The sequence below is a fragment of the Geotrypetes seraphini genome, chromosome 7, assembly GCF_902459505.1.
Source record: "Geotrypetes seraphini chromosome 7, aGeoSer1.1, whole genome shotgun sequence".
Taxonomy (NCBI): domain Eukaryota; kingdom Metazoa; phylum Chordata; class Amphibia; order Gymnophiona; family Dermophiidae; genus Geotrypetes; species Geotrypetes seraphini.
The window spans coordinates 136,837,211-136,861,026 of NC_047090.1; the positions used below are offsets into that span (position 1 = coordinate 136,837,211).

At 43.5% G+C, this 23,816-nt stretch overlaps 1 protein-coding gene across 3 annotated transcripts in view; it reads left to right on the forward strand.

Moving 5' to 3' along the window:
- PSMC6 (proteasome 26S subunit, ATPase 6) overlaps positions 1-23,816 on the forward strand; it is a 99,488-nt gene that overhangs the window by 23,794 nt on the left and 51,878 nt on the right. Inside the window, exons 1-5 of one of the 3 annotated variants that reach the window (XM_033952407.1) lie at positions 3,412-3,578; positions 4,359-4,438; positions 6,767-6,806; positions 11,999-12,051; positions 23,291-23,358. In XM_033952407.1, coding sequence (XP_033808298.1) covers positions 3,452-3,578; positions 4,359-4,438; positions 6,767-6,806; positions 11,999-12,051; positions 23,291-23,358 — 368 coding nt within the window. In that variant the 5' untranslated portion in view covers positions 3,412-3,451. Of the gene's footprint in view, positions 1-3,411; positions 3,579-3,653; positions 3,841-4,358; positions 4,439-6,766; positions 6,807-11,998; positions 12,052-23,290; positions 23,359-23,816 lie in introns of those variants that run through there. The other 2 variants (XM_033952408.1, XM_033952409.1) reach the window with 2 other exon arrangements.

Here is a 23,816-nt window from a genome sequence, read left to right on the forward strand (position 1 = left end):
CACCCAGAAGGAATTGTAAGAAAAAGACCCTGATCATGGGATTGGTAAAGACCTGGAAAAATGGAAATAAAAAAAGAATAAAAATGTCTAATTGCAAATTTAAAAAATCAACAATAAAACCTTATATTTGATTCACACTGGTATTTATTTTTTTAATTTCTATACCGTCTAGCCCAGGGATCTCAAAGTCCCTCCTTGAGAGCCGCAATCCAGTCGGGTTTTCAGGATTTCCCAATGAATATGCATTGAAAGCAGTGCATGCACATAGATCTCATGAATATTCATTGGCGAAATCCTGAAAACCTGACTGGATTGCGGCCCTCAAGGAGGGACTTTGAGACCCTGGTCTAGCCCTAGACGGTTTACATAAGATCAAACATATATAATACTTAAAACAATTCAAAAGGACAATCGGACATCAAGATTTAAATTGACAGTACATCTTCGTTCAAAGCAGTGACAAACTTGTGTTTTAAATAATTTTCTAAAAGTTCCTCTGTCAACAGATTTCCTTAACTGTCCTACTAGCGAATTCCATAATTTTACCCCAGCACAGCAAAAGGTAATTACACAAGTTTTTACATATTTTTGATTAACATTGCCCCTCAGAATGGCTGAATTTTCAGAACGCAAGGGTCTTTTAGGGTGGTAAACAGTCATCCTTTCCTTGAAATACTCTGGAATGGTACCATACAAGAATTGATGATAAATCATCAAGATCTTATATTGCACCCTAAATGTCATAGGCAGCCAATACAATTGTCGAAGATAAGGTGTAATATGATCATATTTAGGGGCCTGTGATCAATCTGGCTGCAGCATTTTGTACCACTTGCAATGCCCTGTACCTTGTCTTCAACTCTCCAAGATACAGGGCATTGCAGTAGTCAAGTCTTGATAAGACCATTGCTTGTACAACATTACGAAAGTCAAAAGGCGTCAACATCTGTTTCACCCAGTCCAGTAAATGTATTTGTGCAAAGCATGTCTGTACCGTCTTAGCCACTTGACACTTCATTGTAAGACCTAAATCAAGTCTTAACTTCTAAGATTGTAATTGTCTCCCTAACTGGAAGGGCTTCATCCATTACCTTTATTTCCTTTGGCCACCTATCTTGGTCTACCTTCCCCACAAGCATCAATTCAGTTATCAACATTCAGTTTCAAACCTTGTTCTCTCATCTATTCAACAATATGTTTCATGTAATTATTCAAGGCCTTTTCCAATTAATTTCCCTAAATTTGTACGGGGAAAAAAGAAAATAATATTTGCATATAGCCAATAATTGACCTTCAAAGATTGGAACAATTCACCTATAAGGGCCATATAGATATTAAATAATAGTGCTGAGCCCTAAGGGACTCCTTCATTCACCTGATACCTTACATCCATTCCTTACCTGAAAAGAGCGACCTAGCAGATAAATGGAAAACCAATTTATCACTGTACCATTCATACCCAGGTTTTCAAGTCTCAGTAGCAATCTCTGAAGATCCACAGAGTCAAATGCTCTGGTACATCTAATGATATCAGACAATGTCACACATTGATCTATCCCCAACCATAAAGTATCCAATAACAATATCAACAATAGCTCAACACTATTCTCCTCTTTTACAAAGCCGCACGGTAACGGCCCTGAAGCCCATAGAGATTTAAAGGACTTTGTGGCTTTGTAGAAGAGGGGAGTATGTGCTTTATGGAAGCCAAACTGATTACAATCCAGGCAATTAACCTGCACAAAATTATTTAACTATGCCAACACAATTTTTCCCATAATTTTACCCATGCCACTGGATGCTCTTAGTAACTGCAGACCTAAATGCAATGCATGGCAGTAACTATTAAAAGAAGAAAAAAAACAAACAAACCTAACTCTTGCAGGTTAGCCCAGAAATCATCAAATGGATAGTTGTAAAAGAAGGCTTATGATGCCAGATCTCAGCACTGGTTCCAAATGAGCTGGAAGGAAAAGGAGAAAGGGGGAATTAGGCCAAGAATCAACAAATTAAGCTATCTTATGCATGAGATAAATATGCTATCTTTTCATTTACATGTAAAGTTTATACATAAAACAGAAAATGAAGTCAGAAAAAGACTATATGGTTGCGGGACCAGGAAGTGATATCAGAGGCAGAGCTAAGGCTGATGCAAACAGCAGGTTAGAGATGTTGCTCGCTGCCGGTGATCTTGTGAAGAGGTATTTCCCATCTCAACCCCCACTCCCCCTTTAGCAGGAAAAAACTGCAGGGGGATGCATAGCATGGTGGGCACCACTGCCCTGGATGCCTCCTTCCCTTGCCACACTGCTGGGTACTTTGTACATCTAAGTGCTTTGAAAATAATAATAATAATAACTTTATTCTTATATACCGCCATACCCATCGAGTTCTAGGCGGTTTACAACAATTAACAAATGATCTGCATTGACAAGCTTATTTACAACCTGTTACAAGCAGATTTACAAACAAATTACCTGTAAATTTAAAGTAAATTACAACAGTTTACAATTTACAACAGTCAGCAATGAAGTTATCACAATTTACAGTAGTCTGCAATGAAAGGAAGATGTATAACAGTTTAACTGAAAATAAGTCCCTATATCTCTCTTATTTGAACTTCAGTGCTCTTAATAAGTATATTTTTTAACTGTTTCATGGTAGTCCTATTATTAAGTTTTAATTTTCTGATTTTGACTTTACCTCATTCAGGGTCCCTTTTACAAAACCATGGTAGCAATTCTCCTGTGGCAAATGCACCGAAGCCCATAGGAATTGAACGGCTTTGGTGCATTTGCAATGGGAGAAGCACTACTTTGGCTTTGTAAAAGGGACCCGTGATTGTATTTATATTTGTTCTTTTAGTACTTTTATGCTGTTAAGAAAATTTTAAGTTTTATGTTGAATTGTTCCTGCTATACACTGCCGTGGGTGAATCTCTTCATAAAGGCAATTAATCTTGGTAACTTACTAGGGCTCCTTTTACTGTGGTAGCGATTTCCCCATATCAAATGCACCAGAGCCCATTCAATTCCTATGGGCTTCAATGCATTTGGAGCTGGAGAATCGCTACAGTGGCTTTGTAAAAAGGGCCCTAATTAAGTAACAATTTTACCGCATAATAATGAAAACTGTCAGAGGATCATAAAACCCGCATATCATCATTTTGCATGCAATGGCTCTGTGGTTTGAAAATAACTTGGGCATATTCGGTGCGGATTTCCTGAATCAAAACCAGCTGAGAATCTCTTAAAGACTACTGGCGTTAAAAACAGCTACCAACTGCCTGTAGCCGCTGTCAGTAACTCTTTGGTTGACGTTGCAATACCCTCACCAGCCCAGGAGATAGCGCTGTGACAGAAGCCTTCTACCTCGTGATAATGTACGTGTCGCCCTCTCGACGCTCCTTTAATCCTCGGCCCCTATAGCCTGTTTAGTCCTCCCAGCGGCCATGGCCATTCCCGGCATTCCCTATGAGCAGCGGCTTCTCATCATGGCGGACCCACGGGAGAAGGCGCTGCAGGACTACCGCAAGAAGCTGCTGGAGCATAAGGAGATCGACGGCCGTCTGAAGGAGCGTGAGTCTGCGTACAGGAAGATAGGCTCAGCCTCCTCTAATATAAAGAGTGGTGTTGACAGCAAATTCTTTCCCAGCCGCCGCCGCTTCCTGCCGGGTCGCGTAGGTCGCTGTGTCATGCCGGGCCGGGGTGCTGCGGTTGAGAGAGGAGCGAGGCCCTGCTGAGGCCACTGCCAGTGCTGAGTCTTCTAGCTTGGAAGGGCAGGGTTTGCCGGTAGCAGTCCATGGACACGGGTCGCCGATGGCTGAGCTCAGCTCTTCTAGTATTAAGCATTTTCCTCATAGACGCAAAATTGAGAGAGAGAAAAAGCCCTTTTGGACTTGTGGCTCAGTAAAAGCCGGCTGAGTTTTACTTATGATGTGGCAATTTAAAATCTGAGTTCTGTGTCTTCACAAGCCCAGCATGGGTGGTTCTAGAAACCGGTTAACAGACTCCAGCAAGTTTTGACAGGATAGAATAGTAGCCCAGTAAAATGTGTATGAATTTAAGATCACACAGGTCCCTTCTCCAGATGTCCGACTTATGTGATCTTGAAAGCTTAAAACAACTCATAAAGATTAGTTTTCTCCAGGACTAGCAAAGCTTCTAGAAGGATACACACAATAAAGAAGAAATTGCGTTGAGAAGAAAGAATTCAGTGTTCTTTTTGTTAATATACTGCTTTATTTTCTGCAACTAACCTTAATATTACTATGTTAATGTTCCAATTTTTGTCCTGTCATTGGACACACGTTATTGTATGTAGTAGTGAAATATTTCTGTTTGTTTTTTGTATTTTAGTAAGAGAGCAACTAAAAGAGCTGACCAAACAGTATGAAAAATCTGAGAATGACCTTAAGGCCTTGCAAAGTGTTGGCCAGGTAGGAATGATAGGTTCTTAAATAAAACAAAGAGCCTGCCTCCAACAGTAACTAATATGAATTGCTTAGAGGAAGTATCTAACCAATTTTAAAATTGTATTTATTTTGCTTGTTTTGACCGCTTGCTTCTTCTTGCAAGAATTTGTACAACTTAATAATGTGCTGACTGAAAAAATTGCTTTAATTTGTTTTAAATGTGCTACTGGCTATTCCCCTAGTTCCAATATTTGAAAAGGTAAATAACAATTTTTTATGTGCTTTTTCTGTGCCACTTATGGTTTTATAAACTTATTTTATATTTTATATTGCGTTAGTCATCTCTTCTCTAAGCTGACAAGCCCAAATTTAGGCCCTTCTTTCTATCTTTATTTTTTGTTTTCCTTTGTACCTTTTGTAGTTTATCTTTTTTTTTAAGGTGGTGCAGCCAGAATTGCACGCAGTACTCATGTATTTGCAATCGTAACCTTGTACAGGAGTGTTGTGATATTCTTAGTTCTATTTTTGTTTCCTTTTAAAATAATTCCCAGTTTTGTGTTTGCTCTTTTGTTAGCTGCTGTATATTGAGCTGTGGATTTCAATGTATTTTGTCTATAATGACTTGTGCCTTTTCCTGAGCAGTAGCACCTAATACAAAACCCAACATTTGTATACACAAAGTTGGGATTGCCTGTATTTCATTTGTGTTTTTCGACTTTAAGGGCTCCTTGTGACCATAGACAAGTCACTTACCCCCTCTTCTACAAAGCCGCATGGTAACGGCCCCAAAGCCCATAGAGATTTAAAGGGCTTCGGGGCTGCACCACGCGACAGCCGCTAGCACGGCTTTGTAGAAGAGGGGGTTAGACTCCCTTTTACAAAGCCATGCAGTTGAGTGCCATGCGGCAAATGCTCTGATGCGCATTCAATTCCTATGGGCATTGGAGCATTTTTATAAAAGAGGGGGTTAATCCTCCATTACCCCGGGTACAAAATAAATACCTGTATATATGTAAACCACTTTAATGTGTAACCACAAAAAGGCAGTATACAAGTCCCATTACTGCACAGGTCCTGGACCTGTTGGGCCTCCACGTGAGCGGACTGCTGGGCACGATGGACCTCAGGTCTGACCTAGCAGAGGCATTGCTTATGTTCCCTCTTTTACAAAGTCACAGTGGTGATTCCCCAGTGGCAAAAGCACTGAAGCCCATTTAATTGCTATGGGCCTCAGTGCATTTACTGCTGGAGAATCGCTACTGCAGCTTTGTGAAAGGGGCCCTAAATCTTATCTGCTGTTTAGATTCTCATTCCCCAGTCTTATAAGATCCGTTACAGTCCAAATTTTTAATTTTAAATCAGTCGCCCACCAATATATTTTGAAAGATGATTACATATGTTAAGCTACGCTGTTCCTCTGGGACAGCTCAGTTTTTTAAAATCTCTACCTTTTAGGAAAAATATTTCCTTTTTTTTAACCAGTTATCAATCCATAATAGGACATTATCCCATAGTCTTTAATTTCCCTAGGAGGCTTGTTGTCCAACCTGGAGCATAGGAGTTACCCTTAGTTTCTGTAGGAAGAAACTGATTGCTGCCTTTAATTGAAATGCACACTGTAGGATAATCAGGTAACCAGGAAGTGGGAAGACATTAATGTTTCTGACTACGAGTATATTTCCTTTATTTGTCAAAAAATGTATGTTGTTTATTTGAATTACTCTGGAGCTCTTGACAGTTCCACACCTAATTTGTTGCCTAGATGGATCTAGCTCTAATTGTATGTATGCTTGAACAATGTAACTTCCCTTTTCGGCTAGCTCTGAAATTAGGGCATTGCTCCTTGACCATTATTCTGAGTTCAGATATTTCTGTTGTTAATTGTACCTTCTTTGCCTTCTAACAGTAATTATGTTATATAGATTCTCCTGCACTTCTTAATTCCTTCAAAAGTTAAAAGCCTGGATTAAAAGATATACCATATGAATTTAGTGGCTTGCTTAAAAGCATTATATGACTTATTTTAACCCCTTTTCCCTCCTCACTTATCTGCGACATACTCATAGAGGACTTTTTTTCAAATGCTTTCTGAAAATAAGACTCTGTCAACTGACTTATCCTTGTTCGTTGGCTTTATAGTTACAAGGAATTCTAATAATAAAATAGTTGCTGTTGAACAAATGGGTACAGTGTATGGGTTTCATGTCTCTGTATAGAGGTTAAGATGTAATTGTATTACTTTTGTGGCAGATATTGTTGCTGTATAATAGTTTGTACATGTAAGTTTTGGTTTTTTTTAATCCACCTTAAATTTGATCATTGTTCTATAAATTGTGTGTTTTCATTTCTTAGATTGTTGGTGAGGTCCTTAAACAGCTAACAGAAGAGAAATGTAAGTAAGAGTTTTATGTAAGATATCTAATTTTCATGTCTACTTCCTATTAATTTATACAAAACCTTATCTATAAGAAATCGGACAAATCAGATAAGACTTATGCCAACACAACCACTCTGTCATCACTAAGGCCCTCTTTTACTAAGGTGCATTAATCGATTAGTGTACGCTAAACGCTTACGCGTGCATGTTAGTCTATGGAAGCGTTAGCGTTTAGCGCATGTTAATCGGTTAGCGCACCTTAGTAAAATAGGGGGTAAGTCTCTTTGAACACAAATTGATTATACTAGGTGTACCAGGTGCTCATTTTCAGTTGATAACCTCCATGTTTTTATGTAGTAGAAGAACTAGAAGGAAAGAATGGAGACTGAAAAGGCAGGATGAAAGGAACTGGTGCTGTTTGATGTGTAAAAATATTTGACAGTGCTTACAGGATATGTTTTGGGCATCTGATTATCTAAACTACATCATTTTCAGTGTTGTGTGATAGAAGGATGTGTATGGAAGACTAAGATTTGCTATCAACCAAGTATCTGTAAGTACCTAAAGTTTGGCTGACACCCAGTCAAGCTTTTCACCCAACTGACTGCATGATATCCACAGAAATATCTGTCGGGCAATTGGCAAAAAGTTTTGTAGTAATTGTCACTGGATAAATTGGCAGTATAGGAACAATTTTCATACTGCCTCATTAGCTACAGATTTCATGGATATTATTGTACCAGATTTCAAAGTGATTATACCCATGTAAGAAAAAATATTTGCAAAACATACGTATCTTCTTTTGTGTGTATTCTTTATTTTAGCAGGGGGGAAAAAAATGTTTATTTCTGTAGAGGAAAACTAAATTTTATGCTAGGGATCCAACTTCAGAATCGGCACCAGAGAAAAAGATCTGACTGTCATCTTCTGCCCAGTGTGCAGCTGTGGCAAAAAGAGCAAACAAGATGCTAGGAATTATTAGGAAAGGGATAATAAATAAAACCAAGAATATTATAATGCCTCTGTATCACTCCATGGTGCATGTTCTTTGAATATTGCATACAGTTTTGGTTACCATATCTCAAAAAAGAAATAGCAACCAAAATGATAAAAGGGATGGAATTCCTCTTGTATATAAGAACATAAGCAGTGCCTCTGCTTGGTCAGACCAGAGGTCCATCATGCTCAGCAGTCCGCTCATGCGGTGGCCCATCAGGTCCAGACCTGTACGTAACCCTCTATCTATACCCTTCTATCCCCTTTTCCTAAAGAGTTTCGGGCTCTTCGGCTTGGAAAAGAGGTGGCTGATTGGGGGGTAGGGTGGGCAGGGTAAATATAATCGAGGTCTACAAAATCCTGAGTATGTACAAAAACCAGGGAACACTCAATAAAATTAAATGGAAATACTTTTAAAACAAATAGGAGGAAGTATTTTTTCACTCAAAGAATAGCTGAGCTCTGGAACTCGTTGCCAGAGGATGTGTAGTTGGCATAGCTGGGTTTAAGAAAAAGTCCAGAATCTGCTATTTACACAGATATGGAGAAGCCCCCATGTCTATTTCAGCAGCAGACTGTGGAGTTCTCCTCCAGGAACTTGTCCAAACCTTTTTTAAAACCTATATTAACCGCTCTTACCACATCCTCTGGCAATAAATTCCAGAACTTAACGTGTCTGAGTGAAACACTATTTCCTCCTATTAGTTTTAAAAGTATCTCACTGTAACTTCAAGTGTCCCCTAGTCTTTGGTAATTTTTGATGGAGTAAAAAATTAATCCACTTGTACCCATTCTGTACCATTCAGGATTTTGTAGGCTTCAATCATATCTCCCCTCAGCTGTATTTTTTCCAAGCTGAAGAACCTTAACCTTTTTAGGGCCTGTTTTACAAAGCCGTGTTAGCAGCTGCCGCGCTGCAACAGCCTTGAAGCCCTTTAAATCTCTATGAGCTTCGGGGCCATTACCGCGCAGCAGCCGCTAGCACGGCTTAGTAAAACAGGCCCTTAGTTTTTCAAGTTTTTGTTAAAATTTGATTTAGTCACTTATCCAATTTCTAAGCAAGTTTACAAGGTAAAATGTAAAAGGGAAAACAAACATGATAAAAATAATGCCAATTACATTAAACAGAGAAAATACAATTTAAAAGAAACATCATCTAATAAATGGTATATTGAAGGGTAACAAATGTGACAGACAAACGTGAGACAAAAGAAAATTGGGTTGGAACTACAAATTGGATAGGAACAAAAGCCAAATAAGGAAAGGAAACATTGCTACTTGTTTCTTTGAAGGAATTAGAGAGATACTATGAATAATTAAATCAAGTGTTGAAAGCTTATTTGAATAGATCGACTCTTGAGTAGGCCTTTGAAATGCTCAAGGTTGGTCTCCTCCCTTACGGGAGCTGGTAGGGTATTCCAGAGTTGTGGGGCCACAACTGAGAAAATGTTATGCCTTTTTGTTTCTATTATTCGAAGGAAAGGGACCGTAAGCAATTTACGATCAGACGATCTAAGGATGCGGGAAGGCTCATATAGAATAAGATATTTATCAATAAATTGGGGTAATTTGGAATGAATCATTTTAAATGTTATTAATGAGATTTTGTATGAAATTATTTTGATTGGCAGCCAATTCTGAAGTAGGGGGGTTACATGTTCATATTTCCTAGATTTTGTTGTTAATTTGATTGCAGCATTTTGAATTATTTGAAGGCGTCTCAATTCCTTCTGGATTATTACTGTAAATAGACTGTTACAGTAATCTAGTTTTGCAGTGATTAATGAATGAACCAAAATATTAATAGATTTCGGTTCTAAGAATTTAGAGATTGACCGAATCATCCTTAATTTGAAAAAAACAAGATTTGATTACAGAACTTATGTGGTTGTAAAATGTGAATTTTTTATATCAAATATGACCCCTAGAATTTTTATAGAGTCAACACAGTCTAGGGGGAGAATTATCAAGGAGGATTGGGGCATTTAATGCTATTCCCTCTTTCCAGGGGAAGAACATTTTGTTTTTGATGTATTTAATGCTAGCATGTTATTTTTCAGCCAAAGTCTGATCTGGTTAAGTTTGTTGTTAATTTCAGTAATTTCATGAATATTTTCTGGGATTACTGGATGTAATAATTAAATATCATCTGCGTAAGCAAATGCCGAAAAACCGATGGACTGACAGAGTAAGTAGAGGAGACAAGAAAATATTAAACAGTAGATGGGAAAGAATAGATTCCTGCGGTACTCCACTTTGACAAGTAAAGAGATCCAATGAAGTGTTATTGAAGATGATTTTAGACTGACGATTTGAAAAGTAGGACTGTAATCATTTGAGTAGCTGGTCTGTGATTCCGTTGGATTATAGTCTTTAATCTGGTCCCCGCTCCTAAACCGCATTGCAGTTTTCCAAAATTCGCGGTTGCTTCTGCAATGCAACCCCTGCGAATTTCGGGGGAGTACTGTATTCCCTAAATTATCAAAGCTCAGAGCAAAATAATGCATACTTATCCAGAAAAATGTCCTCCTCTCAGAAAGAGCAATTTCCTCTCCTCTCAGAAAGAATGTTACCTTGAACTTTTTCTCTGTCTCTCTGTCTCTTCTCTCTGTCTCTCTCTGTCTCTGTTTTATTTTTAGGGGACTGCTACAAACCGACCTTTTGAAACTAACACAGTAATCAGATTGCCCTAGTGACCTTTACAGCTACTCTACCTTCCTCACAGAGCCTTAATTAACACCTGATTCCAGTCAGAAGTACTGCTCCTTAATGAAAAGACAGAAACTAACTTTTTTTTTTATGCAGAAAGTTTGAGCTCTGCTCCAAATTTTAATGATTTTGACTGTTAGTCATGGTAAATGAAATGACAGCAGATAAAGATCTGAACGGTCCATCCAGTCTGCCCATTAGTTATTCTCATTAAAAATATATGATTAAATTAACTTGTCTCTTCTTTGGTGTTTCTGGGCAAAAAAACTAAAGTATACCTGGTATTGTCCTAGGTTCTAACTGCTGAAGTTGCTATCTAAGCTCATTCCAGCCTATCCAACCATCCCATTGTTTGCAGGATATCTATTGTAAAGTCTGGCCAGTAATGTCCTCATGTTCCAAGTTAGTGGAGTTCCCTAGCTCATCCTATACTGAATCACCATATATAGGACACAAACCATACAAGTCTGTCCAGTACCAGCCTTAGTTCTTTAATTTACACCATTTGTTTTCTAATTAGAGATTCTCTGTGTTTATCTCATGCTTTTTTGAATTCATCACTGTTTTCCTCTCCACCACCTCCCTCGGGAGGGCATTCCAGGCATCCACCACCCTAACATTACTCCTAAGTCTTCCTCCCTGCAATCTCAAATTATGCCCTCTAGTTTTACTATTTTTCCTTCGCTGGAAAAGATTTGGTTCTATAGTAATACCTTTCAAAACTGTTTTCTTACTCTTTGTGACCTTATACAGCGCTATAGAAATAATAGTAGTAGTAAATGTCTGTATCATATCTCCCCTGTCCCGCTTCTCCTCTAGACTATACATATTTAGGTCTTCTAGTCTCCTCTCGTACTTCTTTTGGTTCATTTTGCTCTAGACCACTTCAAGTCTTTTAATATCCTTCACCAGATATGGCCTCCAAAACTGAACACAGTACTCCAAATGTGGCCTCACCAATGACCTATATAGGAATATCAACGCCTCCCATCTTCTGCTGGTTATTCCTCCTTCTATACAGCCCAGCATCCTTCTGGCTACAGCCACCGCCTTATCACAGACACATCACCCCAAGGTCCTTCTCTCCATATGTGCTTATCATCCTCTCACCTCCCAGCACATACAGTTCTCTTGGATTTCTACCCCCCTAATGCATCACTCTCCACTTTTTCGCATTGAATTTTAGTTGACAAACATTAGACCATTCTTCTAACTTCTGCAGATTCTTTTTGTTTTCCACTCCCTCTGTGGCGTTTACTCTGTTACAAATCTTGGTATCATCCGCAAAAAGGCTAACCTTACTTTCTAACCCTTCAGCAATGTCACTCACAAAAATATTGAACAGAATCGGTCTCGGCACCGATCCTTGAATGGACAATATTTAAAGAAATCTACTTGTATGTAAAAAATGCTGTTCTATAGGTCAGGTATGGTATGAAATTACTTCCTGTATTTGTAAAGTGAAACAGTTTGTGGCGTTACCCTTTTTCATTTTTTTTCAGTCATTGTAAAAGCAACAAACGGACCAAGATATGTTGTTGGCTGTCGTCGGCAGGTAACTGTTCACTAACATACTAAAAGATTTTCTTTTGTTTCCTTTCCATTTAATTGTTGTGGCTATGCTCTTGCTTGCTTAGTTTTATTAAAAGCTACACAGATACACTTAATGAATTGTAAACAAAAAATGATATGCAATAGATTTTTTTATTTACAAAACTTATCACAACATTGACTGGTTAAATGTTACATCAAGAAGTGCTAGGGAGGTAAAATTCCTAGATGTCATAAATGACTGCTTCTTGGAGCAACTGGTCTGGGAACTGACAAGAGGGGGTGCTATATTAGATTTGATCCTTAGCAAGACATAGTACAGGAGTTAACTGTATTGGGTCCGCTGGGAAACAGTGTTCATAATGTGATCAAATTTGAGCTGATACCGGGAGTAACGTCGCAAAAGAAATCTACTGAAGGGTTGTTTAATTTTCAAATGGATGATTATGATAAAATGAAGAAAATGGTTAAAAAGAAACTAAAAGGATCAGTTGCAAAAGTTTGGACTGTAAACCAGGTGTGGATGTTATTTAAAAATACCATCGTGGAAGCCCAGACCTGAGTATTCCATGTATCAGCAAAGGTGGAAAGAAGAGAAAACGAGAGCTGGTGGTTAAAAGGTAAAGTGAAAGAGGCTATTAGAGCCAAAAAAAATTCTTTAAAGAATGGAAAAAAGATCTGAATGAAGAAAGTAAGAAGAAACACAAGCACTGGCAAGTTAAATGCAAAGCATTCATAAAGACAGCTAAGAAAGAATATGAAGAGAAACTTGCAAAAGAAGCAAAAACTCATAGCAATTTTTTTAGGTACATCAGAAGCAGAAAACCTGTGAGGGAATCTGTGGGACAAGTTGGATGATCAAGGAGTGAAAGGCCATAGCGGAAAGACTGAATGAATTCTTTGCTTCGGTCTTTACGGAAAAAGATGTAAGAGATCTACCTGAACTGGAAATGGTTTTCAAGGGTGATGATGCGGAGGAACTGAAAGAAATCTCGGTGAAGCTGGAAGATGTACTGAGCCAAATCGACAAGTTAAAAAGTGATAAATCGGCAGGACCGGATAGTATACATCCCCAGGGTATTAAAAGAACTCAAAAATGAAATTGCTGACCTGCTGTTAGTGATCTTTACATAGAAACATAGAAACATAGAAGATGACGGCAGAAAAGGGCCACAGCCCATCAAGTCTGCCCACTCCAACAACCCTACCCCCTTGAATTTACCCCCCTAGAGATCCCACATGTGTATCCCATTTCCTTTTAAAATCCTTCACGCTGCTGGCCTGAATCACCTGAGGTGGAAGTTCATTCCAACGATCGACCACCCTTTCGGTGAAGAAGAACTTCCTGGTGTCGCCATGAAATTTCCCACCCCTGATTTTCAGCGGATGGCCTCTTGTGGCAGAGGGGCCTTTAAAAAAGAAGATATCATCCTCCACCTCAATACGGCCGGTGATATATTTAAACGTCTCTATCATGTCTCCTCTCTCTCTCTACGTTCTTCAAGTGAATATAGCTGCAATTTATTCAGCCTTTCTTCATACGGGAGGTCTTTGAGTCCCGAGACCATTTTGGTGGCCATTCTTTGAACCGACTCAACTCTCAGCACATCCTTTTGGTAATGTGGCCTCCAGAATTGTACACAATACTCCAGATGAGGCCTCACCATGGATCTGTACAATGGCATTATAACTTCGGGCTTCCGGCTGATAAAACTTCTTCGGATGCATCCCATCATTTGTCTTGCCTTTGATGAAGCCTTCTCCACTTGATTGGCAGTCTTCATGTCTTCGCTAATGATCACCCCCAAATCACGTTCCGCCTGTCACTAAAAACCTGTCTGTGGTACCTGACGATTGGAGCGTGGCCAATGCTACGCCGATATTTAAAGGTTCCAGTGGAGATCCTAGAAATTACAGACCGGTAAGCCTCACTTTGGTGCCAGGCAAAATGGTAGAAACAATTATAAAAAATAAAATTATCCCAGGACAAGCAGGCAGCATATTCTCTACATGTGGGTGACGTCATCAACGGAGCCCCGTCACGGACAGCTTTTCAAGCAAACTTGATTAAAGATTTCAAGTTTGATGGTGCTGCACCACGCATGTGTGTGCCTTCCTGCTCCACTAGAAGGCGCATCCCCTCCTCGTGGTCTTCAATTCTTAGTTTTCCGCGGAGCTAGAAAGCCCTGTCTTTTTTTCTCTCCGTTCTAAGTGTCTTTCTTGCACCGCGGCTTCTTTGTTTTCCTTCCGGAGTCGCTGTGCGGTTTTGTTTTCTTTGTTTTTATCAAGTTCTCTAGGTTTTTTCTTTTCGGTTTGGCGCTGGGGGCTCCTGGTTGCCGTGGCCGCGGCCTATTCTTACTTATGTCCCGGCCTCTCACCGGGTTTAAAAAGTGCTCGCAGTGTGGTCGGCTGCTTTCCCTTACAACCCGCACCGCTGGTACATCTTGTTCCTGGGGGCTGATCATCCGACGGACTCTTGTCCCAGGTGCGTGACTTTTCAGTCCCGGGCCCTTCGCCATCGTCGGGCCCACATGGCGGAGCTTTTTGCAGTGGAGCCGGACCTCACTTTGGCCCCAGTTTCGGCCCTGGCCTCAATGTTGGCCTCGAAGACCTCGGCCCCGTCCAAGTTATCCTCGGTCTCGAAGGGATCGGTGTCCTCAACCTTGAAGACCTTGGCTCCGGGTAAGTCTCCTCTTCCTCCTTCAGGGCCAGTGCTAGTAAAGAAGCCACCCTTGGAGTCTCCGGCCATTCAGGCAGCGAGTGGGGTCCTGCCGGCCTCGACGAGATCCTCCAAGCAGTCCAAGCGTGCTTCCACCACTCGGGAATACTCATCTTCGAGGTCGCCCTCGGTGGAATGCACTGCTGCACCTAATATGGTCTCGGTGCCGATGTTCCAGGAAATGCTCAAAGCTCTTATTTCCTCGGAGCTCTCCTCGGCCCTGGCTCGTATGGCCCCTGCCCCGACCTCGCAGGTGGACCAGCCTGAGCGTCGTGTTGCGGACCACCGGGGCAAGGTGCGTCGGTCTCGACCCCTTTTCTCCTCGGACTCTTCGCCTCTTCCTTCGAGGCGTTCCTCGCCCTCGGGGCACCCGAGGTCGAGCCGCCGGTCTCGGCGTCCCTCGACCTCGTCTTGACGGGTGTCGAAGCGGCCCTGGGACTCTTCCCCGAGGCGGGGTAGGTCTCCGGGTCCGCACACGGCCAAATCTCTCCGGGTCTCGGACTTGACTTTGTCCAACCCCCCGTTGTTGAGATTTCCCTCCCGGTCTGGGGATCCGCGCCGGGAGGTTCCAGTTTCGAGGTATTCTCCCTCCCCTTCCCGAGGCTTGTCACCTCGGTGCCTCGAACCCCCTGTTCTTCCCCTCCGGGGACCTCTCGGCAGCGGCTGTCCTCATCCCCGGCCCGTTCTCCTAGCGGGGTTTCCTCGGCTTCGGGGCATATGAATACGGATAGGCCGCCTCACTATTCTAGGGAGGCATCACCCTCCTTTTCCGCCGCTGTGCGGTCACGCTCGACTACCCCCCTTGAGGGTCAGTTTGAAAACAGACCCTCTTCCTTCACTAGGTTCATTCAGGACATGGGGAAGGCGCTCCATCTTGACCTCCAGTCGGACTCTAAGTACACCAAGGAGTTTTTGGAGGAGCTGGATCTTCGCGGTCCTCCTAGGGAGTCCTTGCGGCTCCCTATGAACCCGGTCTTGCGGCAGGCCTTTTTCCGCAATTTGGAGACCCCTTATGCGGTTCCAGCCATCCCATCCAAAATGGAGTCTCAGTACCGGACTGTCCCCTGTCCAGGGTTTGAGAAGGCCCAGCTTTCCCACCAGTCCTTGATGGTGTAATCCTCTCTATATAAGTCTCACCCTTCCAAGGTGTCCGCTGCGGTCCCACCGGGCAGGGAAGGGCAGACTATGGACAAGTTTGGCCTATGCCTGTATCAGAACTCGATGATGGTGAACAGGGTCTTGAACTATAACTTTACATTCACATCCTATCTCAAGTTCTTGGTCAAATCCTTGCCCGCTTTTCAGGATGACTTGCCCGTCTAGCGCCGTGGAGAGTTCCGGCGGGCTGGTGGATGTTCTTTCGCAGCTGAGACTTTACATGTTTCACGCAGCTTATGATGCCATCGAACTTTCCTCTAGGGTCTCCGCCTTTGCGGTAGCCATGCGCCGCTTGGCATGGCTCCGCATTGTTGATATGGACCCCAATCTTCAGGACCGCTTGGCTAACCTTCCCTGTTTGGGGAACGAGCTCTTTGATGACTATCGAGGCTGCTACCAAGCGCCTCTTCGAGCACGAACGTTCTTTTGCCTCCTGGTTCGGGCCAAGCCGAAGCCCGCCCCTCCCAAGGCCTTCCAGATGCCTCCCAGGCGGTATCCGCAGAAATCTACGCTAGCCTTTTCCAGGCCTCCCCCTCGGCGCCAGCAGTGGGCGCTCCTGCAGTGGCGAAGCCGGCGCAGTTCTTTTGACGGTCTGGGCGGGAGGGGGCTGCCCCCCTCCGCCTGTGACCTGTCCCTTCCCATCGGGGGCCGCCTTTCCGCCTTCTATCGCAGCTGGGAGCTGATCATCAGAGAGGGTTATTCCCTGAACCTCTGGGTGTTGCCACCGGACAGACCCCCGGGAGAGTTTCTTTCCAGTGGGGCGCAGCTTCCCTTGCTCCTCTTCGAGGCTCGGGCTCTTCTCCGCCTTCGGGTGGCGGAGGAGGTCCCCCCGGGTCAGCGGGGCTCGGGGTTTTACTCCCGGTACTTTCTAGTTCCCAAGAAGACCGGGGACCTCCGTCCCATCTTGGACCTTCGGAAGCTGAACAGGTTCCTCGTTCGGAAGAAATTCAGGATGCTTTTGCTTCCTATCTTGTATCCCTTGATGGACGAGGGGGACTGGTTATGTTCCCTCGATCTGAAGGTGGCTTACACTCACGTCCCTATACATCCGGCCTGTCGCAGGTTCCTCCGGTTTCAGGTGGGGGACTTACATCTGCAATACCGGGTGCTCCCATTCGGTCTTGCTTCGTCTCCTCTGGTGTTCACGAAGTGTCTCGTGGTGGTGGCAGCGGCCTTATGGTCACAGGGCCTTCAGGTTTTCCCGTACCTCGACGACTGGCTTATAAAGGCCCTGTCAAGGGAGGGGGTTATTTCAGCGACCCGTCGGACTATTATCTTCTTTCAGCATCTGGGGTTCAAGGTGAACTTCCTGAAGTCCCAGCTTTGCCCCTCTCAATCTCTGCAGTTCATTGGGGCAGTATTGGACACGGTTTGCCTCAGCTCGTTTTTGCCTCAACCTTGACAGGATGCGCTCGGGCGGCTGAGTCGGCAGGTTTCCCTGAGGTCTTCGGTTTCGGCCAAGCAGATGATGATCCTCTTGGGACACATGGCCTCCACCGTTCATGTCATGCCCTTTGCCAGATTGCATCTTCGGGTCCCTCAGTTGACTCTGGCGTCTCAGTGGCGGCAGGATCGGGATCCCACTTCTCAGCACATTGTGGTGACTCCCTCTTTGAAACGTTTGCTCCGTTGGTGGACCAACTCTTCCAATCTTTCCGGCGGGTTGCTCTTTCTCGTTCCGCTGCATTGGAAGATCCTGCCGACAGACTCCTCGGCGTAAGCTTGGGGGATTCACCTCGATGGTCTTCGGACTCAGGGTCTCTGGTCGGAGGCAGACCGTTGCTGCCATATCAATCTGTTGGAGCTCCGAGCCATTTATCTTGCAGTGGTGGCTTTCCGTCATCTGCTGCGGGATCAGGTCATCCTGCACATCGACAATCAGATGGCGATGTATTAGAAACATAGAAAAAAGCGGCAGAAAAGGGCTATAGCCCACCAAGTCTGCCCATTCCAAGTATCCCCTCACCTGAATTTACTCCCTTAAAGATCCCACGTGAGTATCCCATTTTTTCTTGAAATCCGTCACGATGTTGGCCTTTATCACCTGGAGTGGGAGTCTGTTCCAATGATCCACCACTCTTTCGGTGAAGAAGTACTTCCTGGAGTCGCCATGAAACTTCCCTCTCCTGATTTTCAGCAGATGCCCTCTGGTGGTCGAGGGTCCCATGAGCCAGAAGATATCATCTTCTGACTCAATGCGTCCCGTGATGTACTTATATGTTTCAATCATGTCTCCCCGTTCTCTTCTTTCCTCAAGTGAGTACAGCTGCAATTTTTTTAGTCTTTCTTCATACGTGAGATCCTTGAGCCCCGAGATCATCCTGGTGGCCGTTCGCTGAACCGACTCGATCCTCAGCACGTCCTTTCGGTAGTGTGGTCTCCAAAACTGAACACAGTACTCCAAGTGAGGCCTTACCATGGCTCTGTACAACGGCATCATAACTTCAGGTCTCCTGCTGACGAAACCTCTGTGGATACACCCCATCATTTGTCTTGCCCTGGAGGAAGCCTTCTCCACTTGATTGGCAACCTTCATGTCCTCACTAATGATCACCCCTAGGTCACGTTCCGCCGTGGTCCTAACCAAGGTCTCACCATTTAGTACATAGGTTCTACGTGGGTTTCTCTTACCCAAGTGCATTATCTTGCATTTTTTAGCATTGAAGCCTAGCTGCCAAGTAGTTGACCATTGTTCCAGCAGTAGTAGGTCGTGTGCCATATTATCAGGTAATAAGCTGTTGCCTACTATGTTGCAAAGTTTAGCATCGTCGGCGAACAGTGATACCCTTCCTCTAAGTCCTTGCGTCATATCTCTTATGAATAAGTTAAATAGAATCGGGCCCAGGACCGAGCCCTGCGGTACTCCACTGATCACGTCCGATGCTTCGGATGGGGTACCGTTCACCACCACCTTCTGAATTCTACCGCTCAGCCAATCCCCAACCCATGTAGTTAGTGTCTCCTAATCCTATCGATTTCAGCTTGTTCAGTAATCTTCGATGAGGGACGCTATCAAATGCTTTACTGAAGTCCAGATATACCACGTCCAGTGACTGTCCGGCGTCCAGTTGTCTAGTAACCCAGTCAAAAAAGCTAATCAGATTAGATTGGCAGGATCTACCCTGGGTGAACCCGTGTTGGTGTGGATCACGCAGTTTTTTATCGTCTAGGATTGTGTCAAGATTCTGTTTGATCAGTGTTTCCATGAGTTTACACACTATAGACGTGAGACTCACTGGTCTGTAGTTTGTTGTCTCTGTCCTGCAGCCCTTTTTATGGAGTGGGATTACGTTGGCGGTTTTCCAGTCCAAGGGGACCCTTCCTGTGCTTAGGGAAAGATTGAAAAGAACAGATAATGGTTCTGCCAGGGCTTCCCTTAACTCCCTGAGCATTCTGGGGTGTAGGTTATCCGGCCCCATGGCTTTGTTTACTTTGAGTCTTGATAGTTCGTCATAGCGTAAATTCAAAATTTTGAAACGGGTCTTTCTGGTTATCTCCCGTCTGCAGTTGTGGACCAGCTGCAGACGTCAACAAGCTTGCTTACGTCAACAAGCAAGGGGGAACGGGTTCTCTGTCCCTTTGCAGGGAAGCTCTGCATTTTTGGCAGTGGGCGTTACGCCACAACATCTTTCTGTGAGCGGTTTACATCCAGAGCGAGCACAACTGTCTGGCAGACAGGTTGAGTTGCCTTCTTCAGCCACACGAGTGGTCCCTTCATTGCCAGGTTCTGCGCCAGGTGTTTCTTCGATGGGGGACTCCTCAGATAGATCTGTTCGCCTCGCCTCTCAACCAAAAGTTACCTCGCTTCTGCTCGAGGATCTATTCCCCAGATTGTCTGGAGGCCAATGCTTTCCTTCTGGATTAGTTGGGCAAGTTCCTTTATGCCTTCCCTCCCTTTCCTTTGATTCTAAGGATGCTTGTGCATCTCAAGTCGGCGGAGGCCTCGATGATTTTGATCGCTCCTTGATGGCCTCGACAGCCGTGGTTTTCCCTTCTTCTTCAACTGAGTGTCAAGGAACCTCTGCTTCTTCCTGTATTTCCTTCTCTGTTATCTCAGAGTCGGGGTTCGCTGCTGCATCCCAATCTGCAGTCTCTGCACTTGACAGCTTGGTTCCTTTCCGCCTGATTCCTTCTTTTGAGTTATCCCAGTCGGTCAGGGATGTTCTGGAAGCTTCTCGGAAGGCTTCTACTGGACAGTGTTTTTCTCAGAAATGGACGCGGTTCGCCACATGGTGTGCTTCGCATAGTGTGAATCCCGTGACTGCCTCTTTGCCTTCGGTTTTGGATTATTTGTTTTTGTTGTCATGATCTGGCCTCAAAACTACTTCTATTCGAGTCCATCTTAGTGCGATTGCTGCCTTTCATCAGCAGCTTGATGGGAAATCGCTCTCGGTCCATCCTCTGGTGTCTCGGTTTATGCGGGGTCTCTTGAATGTCCATCCTTCTCTCAAGCCTCCCCCTGTAGTTTGGGATCTTAATGTGGTTCTGGCTCAATTGATGAAACCTCCCTTTGAGCCCTTGGCTACTGCCCATCTGAAGTTCCTGACTTGGAAGGTGATGTTCCTGATTGCTCTCACTTCTGCTCACAGAGTCAGTGAGCTGCAGGCTCAGGATGCGGATCCGCCTTTTCCTATTTTTCATCATGAAAAGGTGGTCCTGCGTACTCATCCTAAGTTTTTGCCTAAGGTGGTGTTCAATTTCCACCTTAATCAGTCTATTGTCCTTCCGGTGTTTTTCACTAAGTCGCATTCTCATCCTGGTGAGGTGGCGCTTCACACTCTTAACTGTAAGCAGGTGTTGGCTTTCTATCTCCAACGCACCCAGTCTCATCGGAAGGTTCCTCAACTTTTCTTGTCCTTTGATCCCAATCGATTGGGACGTCCTGTTTCCAAACGCACCTTGTCCAAATGGTTGGCCCCTTGTATTTCCTTCTGCTATGCTCAGGCTGGTCTCGTTGCATGGTCGGGTCACGGGGCATAAAGTCTGAGCGATGGCGGCTTCTGTCGCTTTCCTCAGATCTACGCCCATTGAGGAGATCTGCAAGGCTGCCACTTGGTCTTCGGTTCATACCTTCACCTCTCACTACTGTTTGGATACTTTGTCCAGGAGTGACGGCCGATTTGGCCAGTCAGTTTTGCGTAATCTGTTTTCCTGAATTGCCAACTTCCCTCTGTCCGTTTTTGGTTAGCTTGGAGGTCACCCACATGTAGAGCAAATGCTGCCTGCTTGTCCTGGGATAAAGCACAGTTACTTACCGCTGTGTTATCCAGGGACAGCAGGCTGATATTCTCGCAGCCCTCCCACCTCCCCGAGGTTGGATTCTTTGCTAGCTATCTGAAATAAAGACCACGAGGAGGGGATGCGCCCTCTAATGGAGCAGGAAGGCACACATATGTGTGGTGCAGCACCAGCAAACTTGGAATCTTCAATCAAGTTTGCTTGAAAAGCTGTCCGCGACGGGGCTCCGTGGATGACGTCACCCACATGTAGAGAATATGTGCCTGCTGTCCCTGGATAACACCTGTTACGGTAAGTAACTGTGCTCTGTGGAACAAGTAGACAAACATGATTTAATGAGACGGACTCAGCATGGGTTCAGCCAAGGGAGACCTTGCCTCACAAATTTGCTTGACTTCTTTGAAGGTGTGAATAAACATGTGGATAAAGGTGAGCCGGTTGACATAGTGTATCTAGATTTTCAGAAAGCTTTTGATAAAGTTCCTTACGAGAGGCTTCTGAGAAAATTAAAGTGTCATGGGATAGGTGGCAAAATTCAGTTGTGGATTAGGAATTGGTTATCGGATAGAAAACAGAGGGTAGTGTTAAATGGTCATTTTTCTCAATGGAGGAGAGTAAACTGGAGTGCCGCAAGGATCTGTACTGGGACCAGTGCTATTTAACTTATTTATAAATGATCTGGAAATTGGAACAAGGAGTGACGTGATTAAATTTGCAGATGACACTAAACTGTTCAAAGTTGTTAAAATGCATGCGGATTGTGAAAAATTGCAGGCGGACCTTAGAAAATTGGAAGACTGGGCGTCCAAATGGCAGATGAAATTTAATGTGGACAAATGCAAAGTGATGCACATTGAGAAGAATAACTTGAATCACAGTTACCGGATGCTAGGGTCTACCTTGGGGGTTAGCACATAAGAAAAGGTTCTGGGTGTCATCATAGACAATACGATGAAATCTTCCGCCTAATGTGTGGCGGCAGCCAAGAAAGCAAATAGGATACTAGGAATTATTAAAAAAGGGATGGTTAACAAGACTAAGAATTTCATAATACCCCTGTATCACTCCATGGTGCGACCTCATCTGGAGTATTGTATTCACTTCTGGCCTCCTTATCTCAAGAAAGATATAGTGGCGCTAGAAAAGGTTCAAAGAAGAGCGACTAAGATGGTAAAAGTGATGGAACTCCTCTCGTATAAAGAAAGACTAAAATGGTTAGGGCTCTTCAGCTTGGAAAAGAGACGGCTGAGGGGAGATATGATTGAAGTCTACAAAATCCTGAGCGGAATAGAACGGGTACAAGGGGACTAGGGGACACTCAATGAAGTTACAGGGAAATACTTTAAAAACCAATTGGAAGAAATTTTTTTTTTCATTCAGAGAATAGTTAAGTTCTGGAACGTGTTGCCAGAGGATGTGGTAAGAGCGGATAGCGTAACTGGTTTTAAGAAAGGTTTGGACAATTTCCTGGAGAAAAAGTCCATAGTCTGTTATTGAGAGACACACGGGGGAAGCCACTGCTTGCCCTGGATCGGTAGCATGGAATATTTCTACACCTTGGGTTTTGACCAGGTACTAGTGACCGTGAGACCAGGTTACTGGACTTGATGGACCATTGGTTTGACCCAGTAAGGCTATTCTTATGTTCTTATGTTATAGCCCACATTATCTACAGGTCTAGTGTCCTGGATTGGCCACCATGAGAATGGGCAACTGGGCTTAATGGACCATTGGTCTGACCCAGTAAGGCTAGTCTTAAGTTCAAAGTACAAATAACAATCACTAAATTATATAGCACACACAGTTCCATATAACATATCTGACTGCCACTACATAAATGGACTACAATTATAAACTATTTGTTAGTTGACCATTATAGAAAGGAAAATTATGTTTTTCAATCCACTCTGGCATGGGTGGTGTCTATTGTACCTGAGAATATCGGTTTAATCATGCCTTGATAAAGAATCTGACTATGCTGTTGCTAAAAAAATCTAGAATGAGTAAAACCGTTTCCAATTATACTTGTCATTATGCCAAAAACGCTTTAGTAGGAGATTTTAATTTTGATAAAAGCTTTGCTTTTTCTGTGATCTTATTCTCTTTTAAAAACTTTTTTTTTTTTTAGCTTGATAAAAGTAAACTGAAACCTGGGACAAGAGTTGCTCTGGATATGACAACTCTTACTATCATGAGGTGGGTATTTATCACTCAGCATTGTCAAGGCACTAAGAAGCCCTTTTAACAAACTGGACAAGGCAATTTTTACCATTTTCCATATTATTGGCCACACACTAATCTTCCTGTTAGCGCATGAGCCCCTACTGCCACCTAATTGGTTAGCACAGAATATGTCCACACCCAGTTCTAAAAAAATTAATTTAATTTTATCCCAAGACAAGCAGGCAGCATATTCTCACATGTGGGTGACATCATCTACGGAGCCCCGATGCGGACAGCTTCGCAAGCTGATTTGCTTGCAGAACTTAGAAAATTTGTGACTGCCGCACCACGCTTGTGCGAGTGCCTTCCTGCCCAGGGTAGGGCACATCTCTCCTCGGTTCTCAGTTTTCCACGGAGCCGAGAAGCTGTGTTTCGACACTCTATGCTAGACTCAGTTCTACTTCATACCTTCTCTCACCGCGGCTCGTGTT